Raw genomic sequence first — 12656 nt, forward strand, 5'->3', positions numbered from 1 at the left:
ATAAGGCCTATTCTACACCAAAGAAAAAAAATCAAAATTAAAGAAAGAAAAGAAAATCAAATGAAAGAAAAGAAGTCTTACTTAAAGAGTTTCTAAAAAAATATTAATTTTCTAATTATTTAAAAAATTTACAAAATACTCCTAAAAACCTAATTTTAATTACAATTTTATAAAACTACAATTTTAAAGAAAATTCCTAAAACTATCTTAATTTTAGACAATTAGAAACAAAAAATACACTAACAAGGACTTCTAAACACAGAAAAGAATGCAAATTTGGAGAGTTATCAACGACTGACGTCGTCGCTTCTCACGCTATCGCTACCACCCCTCGCGCTGCTATTGTCGCCTCTTTTGTTGTCGTTGTCGTTGTTGTTGTCGCCTCTCTTGTTGTCATGTTTGGCAGCGTCCTCCTCACTCCACCTGTCCTTAATTTCGAGTACAAGTGAAAATAATAGGTTTTGGTTTGTAAGGATTAAGAATTAGGATCTTTGTTTTCTTTTTAAGGTTTTAGATTTTAATCTTTCTGTTAGTGGATTTTAGGGTTAAGAATTTTTAGGGTTTTATGGTTTCTTGTGAGTGATTACTAATGGCTCAAATTTCTCTTCTCTTGTTTCTGATTTGTGTTATGTTTTGCAAATAATGTGATTGAATTTATGGGTCTTGTTGTATTTGTTTGGTTGTGAAGATGAATTTAATTCGGGGAATGATTGGTTGTGAAGATGTATTTATGTTGTATTATATTCCAATTTCATCTTTATTATGCATGGGAATTTGAGATATAAGAAAGATGAACATTGTGGTTGTTGATTACAGTAACTGGTTAATTTTTTGAAGAGGTGTCACTGGAATTTATGATTGAATTTGCAATTTCGAGTAGAAAATCTAAGTTTATTGATTCACAACAAAGTTAAAATTTAAATATGTTGCTTAATAACATATTTAAAATTTAAGTCTTTCAAATCTAACTCTATTCTAAAACAGACTTAAAAAACTCAAAATAACACGCTTAAAAAGTCTATTTTCTACTAGTATCATGACCATGTAACAAACGCTTCAATGTCGGCTATAAAGGGAGTTCTGTTTTTGCTTTCAATGGCAAATTCCACGGGTGCATAATCCGAAGGAAGACCTTCTAGAATGGAATTATTAAAGTGTAACGAATATTCTAAGAAAAAAAAAGAAAATCCTATATATAAAAAATGTAATACAAATTTTATAATATTGTCGAAAAATCTTAAAATAGGAAGAAAAATGTCAAGAACATTTGACATAGATAAAAATCTAGAACATTTCACATAAGTTGTGATTAACATTTTCTAGAATAATCTATGAATCTATTAATATTTATGTACTATACCATTTGATGTAAGATAACATCTAACACAACTAAAACAATTACAAAATATATTATACTTCCAATTACTACTTTCACATTATATTATATGTCTTCACATTTTCTTTATCCCATCAATTATTCTAACTGTAACATTAGAGCTACGTTTGGTCATCTATTGGGCGTAAATAAATTTTTTCAATTACTTTAAAAATAAATCTATAATTGCATTTTATACTACCACTAGTGCAAAAAGGGCTTTAGACGTCTGTTATTTTGGCCTTTTAACATCGGATATGTATTCGATGTCTTTGTGGGTGACGTTAATCAGACATCGGGCAGTGTGATGAGTCACCATTCTTCATTATACACTTAGCTTTCCGCACCATATTTTGTTAGTGAATTGTGTTTAATTTTCCATTTTTATCTCATTTTCCCTATTTGGGCTTAATTTCAAGACTAATTCTTATTTTAATTAATTTGAATTATTTGGGCTTAATTATTTCAATCATTTTGTGCAGGACAATCACTGTTGAAAGGTTGAGAAAGGATCTCTTGAAGATGGTCGAACGGTCTGTGAAGCAGTGTACAAAACGACAGAGAATTCGCCCAACTGAACGTTCTGCTAAAGCCTTGACCGAACGGTCTTCTGAAGGCTTGTCCAAATGGTCTGTCGTAACTGAATGGTCTGCAAAAGTCATTACCGAACGGTCAGCTAGAGCCTACATCAAATGACCGAGCATCACAGAACCGAGCGGTCTGTGGACACATATACCGAACGGTTTGTGAAAGCCCATACCGAATGGTCAAGGCTGGGCCGAACGGTTTGAGCAGTGTTGCACCGAATGGTTAGAGAACCATGCAGAGCTTGATGACCAAACGGTCTGATATAGTGATGAACCAAATGACATACAACTTGTTCGAGCCCTTCATGACGGAACGGTCTGATGAAGTCTACACCAATCAGTTCCTGAGCCTGTTGAGTATCGCTCAACCGAACGATCTGATTCCTTAATGACCGAACGGTCAGATGGAGTGACCATCAATAGTGTTTGGAATCATATTCTGAGACTAAAAGAGTGTGACCACATCAGTAGTGTAGTCTAATTTCATTTTAGAAGGTCATTGGGTCAAACTTTAGGACTTTGGGCCCAATTTTAGGTCATTTTGTAAGTCAAGCCCATTAGAAGGGCATTTTGGTCTTTTGGGGTCTATAAACCCCAAAATCACTTTCACTTTCACAAGTCTCCCAACCGCCATTTGCATTTTTGGGGAGCGTCTTCTTGTTCCTCCCCTTTGGGGGGGTTTAGGTTTTGTTTCCTTTTCATTTTCATGTATTGAATCTTGTTTACATTGCAATTTAAGAGTTGAAATCGTTACTGCATTTACTTTTCTTCTCCATTTCGTTTCATCAAGTTTTTGTTGCTTCGTTTTCAATCAATTTACTATTCACTTTCTTTCTCGTCTCTGCTTATTTCGTTTCATCCAATTCCATTGGTTATTTCCAAATGTCACTAGTGCACTAAGGGGAAATAGCACCGGTTAATTTTTCTTATAGGCACCGGTTCTGCAACCGAGGCATATACAGACGAGGTAAAAAGGGGGTAGCTTTATGTCTCGGTTCTGAACCGAGTTAAAACGAGATCAGATTATGCCTCGGTTCTTAGATAACCGAGGCAATAGCGTGTTTTTCTTTTGGGTATGCACAGTCCACTTCTCCCTCTTCGTTGCACAGTCCACGGTTCAAGTTCAAGCAAAAACAATAAACAATCCACAATTCAAGCAAAACAGTCCACAGTCCAAGCAAGTTATTGAATTTTCCTTCCCTTTCACAGAACCAAATCTCAAAAGATACAGAACCAAATCTCAGAAGCAAGCACTCCAACAGCAACTACACAGAAATCGCTCCCAAAATAACACAGAAAAAAAAAAGTATGGGATTTGATGCAATGAGCACTGCGGAGGTTGTCATCACCAACTCTGAGAACGATTTGGGGAAGAAGAGAGGCTCCTGCAAGGCCAAACCAGAACAGAGAGAAGAAAAGATGAAGGTTGATGCCTCCCCTTCTCGCAGAAACGCCACCGCTGCAGGACGCCCTTGCCGCCATCGCCACGACCTTACCGCCACCTCGTTGCGGCCTCGCTGCGGCCTTGCTACGGTCTCGCCGCGGCCTCGTCGCAGTCTCGGTGTGACCTAGCCGCCACCTCGCCTCTGAAGAAACCACCGCGATTCGTTCAACTCTTAGATCGACGAACGTCCCACCAAATGCCTTAGATCGACGAGCCTCCCATCATCGCCGCCGCGGTACTCGTCTCCACCATCGCGCCTCCACTCCGCTTTCGACGCCGGCCACCATCGCGCCTCCCCTCCGCTTTCGACGCCGGCCACCATCGCGCCTCTCCTCTACTTTCGACGCCGGCCACCATCGCGCCTCTCCTCCGGAGTGCAAGCTACTGCAATGGAGGAAAGAACCTCCTCGCGCCGTGGCTGCCAAGTGGGAGAAGAGAGATTTGGTTTGTGCTTCTGCTGCGAGAGGAAAGAAAATCGTTTCTGCTTCTACTGTGAGAGTAGGTAATGTGTGAGACGTAATAGGCCTCGGTTCCCCGTTGACCGAGTCGATAGAGGTAATAGGCCTCGGTTCTCCTCTAACAGAGTCAATACGCCAAAACACATATCTCGGTTCCACCTTTAACCGAGTTAATAGGTTGTAATATGTGCTATATGCTTTGGTTCTCACTAAACCGAGGCATATAAATTCATCAAAACTACAAAATTGCAACCGCTTTCTGATAGGCCTCGGTTTTTCTTAGACCGAAGTCTAGTAGGTGAGTTAAAACGCATATTTTTTACTAGTGTGTGCATTTTAATTCTGTCAAATTTTAGCTTTCCATTTCACGTTTTTCAACTTTGCCCATTTATGTTTCCCCGCTCAATTTCATTGCAGCATCTGCTTGTGTTTTGATTTACGTTCAGTTTTGTTTAGAAGTTCGTTTTGCTTCGTTCCAGCTCTGCATGTTCATTCCACTTCTTCTAGTTCAATTTACTGTTCATCGCGTTTTCTGCTTCATTTCTGCAACGTTTTCTGAGCTTCTGCATTTAGATCGTTCGGTTTTATTGTTTTACATCGTTCGGTCTGTTAAAGACCGAACGACTTGTTCGTTTTCTAGTGTCAGTACTGTTCGGTTTTAGTTTACCATTCGCTTCGCTCCTTTTCTGCATTTCTGCTTTAATACCGTTAGGTCACCTGTAATACCGTTAGGTCACCTATACGACCGTTCGACCTTTATCCCTACTGTTCCTTTTGCTTTTACAGCTCGGTTTGTTCCATTTACTTTAGAGACCGTTCAGTCTCAATGCTAAAACCGTTCGGTCTCAATGCTAAAACCGTTCGGTCTCACTTTAAGACCGTTTGGTCTTCATGCTTTCCACTTCTCTTTTAGCGTTTTTAACTCTGTTTAGTTATGTTTAACTTCCAGTTTAATTAAGTTTAATTTTTCTTGCAAAAAAAAAAACACTTTTAAACCCCCCACTACGTGTTAGACCTAAGTCCTGAACCACATTTGGTCCTTGAGATACAACCTAGGAGTCACTTCCTAGTCTATACTGCATTCTTATATGCACATCAAATTTGCATGGGCCGTGATAGCCATCAGAGTGTATACCCGACGTCTATATAGACGTCGGACTGGATATATCCAACATCTATAGAGACGCCGGATGTAGGCATATCAGACGTCTATAGGCCCTAAAACGTTTTGTTCACTGTAACTCATTGGACGTCGGTTTGTGCATTGACAGACGTCTATAAACGTCGGGCAGTGCATTAACCGACGTCTACTGGGTGTTTCTTTTTTAAAAAGTAATTTATTTTTACAATAAAACCACACCTGAAAAACAGAAAATACTATACTATAATATATATATATATATATATATATATATATATATATATATATATATATATATATATATATATATATATATGCGTTTCATATAAAGAAAGTTCTACTTAATGTAAAAAATAATCCAGTACCAAAACTATCAAAATATAAACTTAAACTAAACTAATGTTCAACAAGAAATATAAGTGATCCTAGCTCCATCTTTGCAGAAGATAAGTTGTCCACTCCTGCCTTATCTACCTAATTGTGTCCTCTGGTATAGGAGATGTACTCTTGAAGCGCTACAAAATGAAGAAAGATTCATTATGGTTTCATATATGTTTAAAGATGAATTTGATTTGTAATGTATTCAAGGTATGCATCATTACCTCATTCCAGTCATCTGTAATGACAGCTCGAATGATGGTCTTAATCCAACACATGACATAGAATCCACATTCTCATGAATCTAGCTGTTGGTTACACTAAAATGATAAACTAAATAGTCAAGAATTTAGATCATTCAATAACATAGAAAATGAATTAGAAGTATAAATGACTTACAACCAATAACTCTATTTAGATTGAAAACACAAAGTAAAATTAATATAACTATATTTATCATAAAAGTTTAAGGTGAACATCAAATTCAAAGTCATTAAGGGTGTAGAAACACTTACCCTTGAAGCATGGTTCTCAAGTAAGTTTTCATCTTCCTGTGCAGCAAACAAAACCATATAATTTTACATTGTTTCGGAATGATGACCATTAGCTGCCAGTGCGACCTATCACAAATAGTTAGTTAACTAATTAAGTAAATTTTAATGAACTTTTACATATAACAACACCTACCCATCAATGTATGGCACAAGGTATACTTCTCTTTTTGACTCATCCATCCATGTTTGCAAATAATGTTGTTTGCTTTCAAGTGTGTTACCAGAAGGTTGAATGGTCTGAGGTTCAACAAATTCGTACATGGAAGATCGACCTTGGTCTACAACGATTGTGTCCATGTACCTAAAACAACAAAGTTAAGTTGTTAGAAATGATTAAAAGATTAATCGTTTGTGTTAAATTTCAAACGGGAACTAAGTTTCACTCAATAATTTGATACTTATAATCTAACATGCCAATTATAATAACACAACTATCACATGCATATTCAAACCAATAACACATGCATACCTAAAAGTCAAAAACATGCATACGCAAAAGCCAATAACATCCATACACAAAAGCCAATAACATGCATGCAAAAAAGTTATCAACAAAGAAGCTAACCTTTTTAGAAGATTAAAAAAGCAATGCAGGGAAATGGAGTAATGCAGGCCCAAAAACGTAGGCCAAAAAGAGTTAAAAGCGCCACCCAAGCACAAGCCAGAAACTACACCAAAATGTAACGAAAGCGAATTTTAATCGGATCAAATGGAAGATATTTCATCAAAGAGTAATTTAATCAGAGTAAAAGTAAATTTAAACGGTCCAAAAGAGAGGAAATGCACCTAGAAATGCAATGTCTCAGAGAGAAAACGCGGAGAAGACGATGAACAGTGAGCATAATTCCTCGCAGGTTCGCGTTTTGCAGTATAAATGGCTCTAGATGTCGGGGCCCTAACTAATATGACGTCTTTCTGATTTAAATATTCATATTCGCGGGAATTATAGGCGGCGGTTTAGAGGGGCCCCGATGTCTAGGTGAACGTTTCACCTACCCTGTCAGCCATATAGACATCTGCTAGGAGGGGTCCCGACGTCTATAATATTCCTAACGGACGTCTATATGCCTACTTATTTACGAAAATGTCACCGGTCAATAATTTACTTTGGTTGTTTGGTGGACCGACGTCTACGAGATGACGTTAAAGGCTAATTCTACACTAGTGTACTTCCAAAATATTTTCTCAACCCATGGCTACTACCAATCAAACCTCATCAATTATGGTACCTATTTTCATAGGAGAAAAATATGACTTCTAGAGTCTCAAAATGAAGACATGCTTTGACTCTCAAAATTTATGGAACATTAAATATTCTCTATTCTGGAAGACACCTCTACTTTTACTATAACTCAAAAGGAGTTGAAGGAAAACAAGCAGAAGGATTCAACAACTTTATTTGCTTGTCAAAACGCAATTGATGACACAATTTGCAAAGAATAATAAGTGTCACAAGTGTAAAGCAAGCTTGGAATACAATACAAGAGGAGTTTCAAGGAAGTAATGAGCTATAAAATGTTAAACTTCATTCCTTAAGACAAGAGTTTAAATTAATAATAATAAAAGAATCTGAGACCATTAAAGATTACTATTCAAGAACAACAAAAACAGTTAGTTAAATGAGAGCCTGTGAGGAAAATATTCTTAACAAAAAAATCGTTGAGAAAATTATAATTTCTATTCCCCAAAAATATGATGAAATCGCAACCGCAATTGAACAATAAAAGATTTGACTACATTGTCAATAACATAACTAATGGACTATTTTTAAGCTTATGAACAATGATTGAAAAGGCGGAAATAAGACTCAGTCGAAAATGCCTTTCAATCAAAACTTACGATCTCAACATAAAAGATATAAAGGAAATAAAAGTAGGGGAGAAATTTCTAGAAATAAAGAAAATTCTAGAAGCTTATCTATAACTGATAACAGTTGATTTTACCATTATTTGTGATGCAATTTTGATACTAAATCAGCTCTTTGACTGTGAAGCTTGCTTAAACTCTTGTTTTTAGTTGAATTTTGTGAATAAGTTAGTCGAGGTTATACTTACTAATTTTTATCACTAATTCCCTCAATTTTGTAGGTTATTGGTATGTTTTGGAAGAGGAGCAAAGTATCAAGGAGTTGGAACCCGGCAGTAGAAGCACCAGAATAGAAGGCTATAAAAGGCTCAAGGACGCCTGATTGCCCTTGTTTGGGGGCCTGGGCACTGGTTGCCTTTTTCTAGAGCCCTCCGTGCTAGTGGTCGCGCAAGGACGCCTGCTTGCCCTCTTCTGGGGTGCTCAACGTTGAAGGCAACACAATCACGCCTGATTGCCCTTCTTTGGGGCACTAAGCGCCAGTTACACCGCAGCACGCCTGGTTGCCCACTCAAGGGGCGTTGAGCGCCACTCTTCGCGCAGTCTCGCCTGGTTGCCCTACTTGGGGCGCTAAGCGCCAGCGACGCTGGCTTATGTGGCACTTCTAATCTATTTAAAGGCTTTTACGCACTAGGGTGGATATCTTTTGACGGCTGAAGCACAAAAACGATATTTTTGGGGTTTCCTTTTATCTTTCGAGGGTTTCCATCTCATTTACATTCTTCCATTATAAGCCAAGGTTCTCCATGACAATGGAGAGCTAAATTCATTTTGTTGTTGGGGAAATATGTAACCTCCGAACTTCATGTAGTTGAACATGTTTTGAATATTTTATGCTTCTTTCATTGAATGTTATTGATTTTCTCCTATTCTTAATGCTTGTTATGTTTTTGACAATTCATAGCTTGATGATTGAATTTCTTTGTTATTGGGAAATACTAAGGAACCATGATCTGGAGGATTTCACCTAAAGGAAATATTATCTAGGGATAAAAATAGGACATTTAGTTGTCTTAAGCTTCTTTTCTTAATGTAGAATTGGTTATTAGGGTTTCAAGGGATTGTTGTCTAATAATCAAGGCTAGGCTTTTTACGCCAAGGGATTGGGTTCTAAGTAATTTTGTAAGTGACATTAGCATTCCAATGAAGAAGATGAGTTATAGTATGCATGAAAGTGAAATCTAACCCTAACAACATGATCATCTGAATATCATTCGTTCATTCTTGTTTTAGCTTCAAAAGATCAATTTTAGATTCAAGTTATTATGTTTACTTTTATTGCATTAAATTTCATTCAATGGTATCGTTCTTTAGTCTTAACTAGTTAATTTATTATACATTGTTTGGTGTCACGAATCTCTTGGGAAACAATACTTGGTCTTACCATTTGATATTACTTGATACGATTTGGTACACTTGCCAATGAGTTAACAATAACCCATCAAAAAAAATATCCTCCATGTGGAATTTGTTAAAGACAAGTCACTTGGATAAAAGATTATTGTCATCATGAAAAATCTCAATGTGAGAATACTGCAAGAAATTTTGTCACTTATAAAAATATTATCGTAATAAAAATAAGCATCAAACACACATTGAGGAAGAGATAAAAATTGAAGATATTCTTCCTTTTCCCACAAATTATGAGAGATTAGAGAAAGAGAGACAATTTGGGAATTTTATAGAAATATTCAAACAATTGGAGGGTGATTTACCTTTGAAGGAGATATTGCAACAAATTGCAAATTATACAAAACCCATGGAACAAGTCTCCACAAAGAAAAGACAAAGAGAAGAGGAGACAAATGATTACAAAGCGGTCAAGAAGAAGCTACTCCCTCAAAAACTGAAAGATCCAGGAAGTTTCACCATTCCATGTGTCATAGAAAAGAATAAGGTAAATAAAGCCTTACTTGATTTAGGGTCAAGCGTTAATTTAATGCCTTATTCTTTACTTGAACAAATGGGTGATCTTGAAGTCAAGCCTATAAAGATGAATTTGTTAATGGCAGATGGCTCTTCAAAGAATCCGTATGGTATAGCAGAGGATGTTATGGTTTGTGTTGGAGAACTAAAATTCTTGGTGGACTTTGTGGTGATGGAGATGAAAGATCAAAGGGTCCCTATTATTCTTGGAAGACCGTTTATGAAAACTGCTAAAGTCATCATTGATGTAGATGAAGGAGTAGTGGTGTTTCAAGATCGAGGAAAAAATGTGGTTATTGATGTCTTCAAAGAGGAATAGTAGACAAAGACTAGTTATAAAGCTACATATCAAGATGTACTCATGACTAATCCTTAAGATGCAAAGCCAAGCTTCAAAGGTAACAATTGTTTCTTATTTCAAGATAGGGAAGAAGAACAAGATAGCAAAGGAAGGATGGTTCATGAAGATTCAATGCAAGCACAACCCAAACCTAGTAAACATGTGAAATTCAAAAACAGGTTGTGGATTGTAAAAGAATATAAGGAAGATGGAGTGATAGAAATTGAGTCTCCACATTCAAGAAGAATCAAAGAGGTAGACCGGAAGCAGCTGATGAGTTGGTGTGATGATAGAAAGATAGACACCAACATTGAAGATGGAACGTGAGCTTTACTGGGTCAAGCTAGTGACGTTAAAAGAGCGCTTTTCTGGGAGGCACCCTAGTAATTTAAGAACATTATTTTATTTTGATATTGGTTGTAATTTTTTTTAAAACTTTGGACATTACTTTTGTGTTGAAACTTTTTGGGTTAGCATCTACTGATGGATACCAGGTGGTTAAGTATCTACTGAAGGATACTAGGTTTATTAACAGGTTTGTTACACCTACTGATGGGTGTTGGTAAGGTAAAATTGCACCTATTGATGGGTGTTGGTGGATTTTGGGTCAGGCTCGTGACGTTAAACAAGCGCTACCTGGGAGACAACCCAGTTGATTTACTTTGTCTTTATTGTTTATTTTGATTTTGCTTTAGTTGCATGGTAGGGACTAAATGTATGAGTTATCTGAGAACTTAAATGCATGAAGTGAGTGAGAGGCATGAGTGGAAGACACCTAGGGTAAGCTAGGAAGAAAGAAAGCATCTCATGCAAGTGCCGCTCAGCGAAAATTTCCGCTGAGCGGCGATTCTACAGAATGTTTTTTTCGGGTTGCCCTTAGCGGGACCCGAGCCCATTAGGGTATTTTTATACCCTAGGGTGCGATTTTGGTCTCATTTTCAAATTTCTTTCCTCTCACACACTTCTAAACACTTTTCTAAGAGTTCTCTACATCTTTCCCTTCATTCCCCTTTACAAAATCTCTCTTCCACTAACTTTCTCACTAGTTTTCCATCTAAGTTTGGGGTTTGGAGAGAGCATTGTTGTTGGGGCTGAGTTCTTCACTTTCTTAGTTCATTTTCTACTCATCTAGCATCTCCACCCAAGTAAGTCAAGCATTTTTCATTTTAGGGTTCTTGAAAGCATGAATTGGTATGAATATGGATGTTCAAAGCATGATTCTTTAGGGATTTTGATTTCTATGCATGATGTGATGAATTAATTGATATTTGAACCGATTAAAATGCTTGATTTTGGTCTGGAAGTATGAAAATTGCATGTGGGTGGAGTTAGGAAGTGTTAAAAATAAAATTTTCAAAATCTGCAGAATCGCCGCTCAGTGGAAATTTCCCCTGAGTGCGATTCTGACAGACTTGGTTTTTGGCTTCTTTTTCTTGCTGTATTGGTGCACTAGTTGCGTTGAGGGGTTCTTGTGACCCTCAACGGTGGTTTAACATGGATTTGAGGTGTTGTTTGTTGTTTGTGTTTGATGTAGGGATGACATCCTCTTCAGGCAAAAGATTAAAGACTATAGCGTCCAAGAGGAAAGACAAGGAACCAAAACAACCCCATTCTAGTAGGTTCTTATCTCGCAAACATGAGACCGAGAAAAAAACGATGACCCATTTAAGATTGACCAACAATGAGGACCAAATGAGGGTTTAAATTTTTTTATTGTTATTATACGCTTAAATACACTAAAATAAATATAAATATTACAAAAGAAAAATAAGATTAGCATTTATTCAATCGACACTAATTTTATTTATTTTCAATATTTATTTTATTTAGTATCACTAAATCAATACTAATAAAATTATTTATCTAATAAAAGAATTTAAAAATGATTTTACATTTTTTTAACTTTTTCGTTTTAAAAAATTATAACTTGGAATAAGTTAAGACGATATTAATTTAACACTAACAAATATTTATCTATCAAAAAAGTTAAAAATAATTTCACTCTTTAGTTTTTTAAAACAAAATAATGGTTTGCGTCCTATTATAATCAACTAAGCCAGCGCTGCTAGTATCACAACAACACTAATATAAGAAAATTAAATTTATGTTTTTTTAGGGTTTCCAAATTCAATAACTATATATTAATTATTACTAATATTTAAAAATGTCAAAGGAATAATTTATTTAAACATAAATAATAATCTGGCAAAGAAGTTCTTAGGTTTTGATTGGGAAGTTCAATGATGCGGCAAGATATGCACTATACCTAATTTATCTATAACTTATATTCTCTCATCTGGTTAGTAAGTTGAGTGTTACGACAATTACTAAACTTGCAGGAATAGGCATCATACCTAATTTATTTATTATTTTTTTCACCAATAATAAAGATACAACTTTTTAAAAATATATAAAATAGTTACTTTTTTTGTATATCTATAAAATTGTTTCAAATTTTATGATTTTATATTTGTGTTCTTCTAAAATTCTAATTAAAGAATTTAATTATAGAAGTACTTTATACAAAAATAAAAAATTATTACACTTATACAAAGAAAATGATTTCTTTTTAATGTAAAGGTGATGAAAT

General features: G+C 35.8%; 1 protein-coding gene across 1 annotated transcript; it reads left to right on the forward strand.

Annotated features, from left to right (window-relative positions):
- Positions 1-9559: 9559 nt before the first annotated feature.
- On the forward strand, positions 9560-10045 carry LOC124835108 (uncharacterized). The gene has a single exon (XM_047309987.1). It carries the CDS (start codon positions 9560-9562, stop codon positions 10043-10045), a length of 486 nt encoding a protein of 161 aa, XP_047165943.1.
- The last annotated feature ends 2611 nt before the right edge of the window (positions 10046-12656 follow it).

This window comes from Vigna umbellata, chromosome 6, assembly GCF_029865625.1.
Source record: "Vigna umbellata cultivar VRB3 chromosome 6, Vumbellata_1.0, whole genome shotgun sequence".
Taxonomy (NCBI): domain Eukaryota; kingdom Viridiplantae; phylum Streptophyta; class Magnoliopsida; order Fabales; family Fabaceae; genus Vigna; species Vigna umbellata.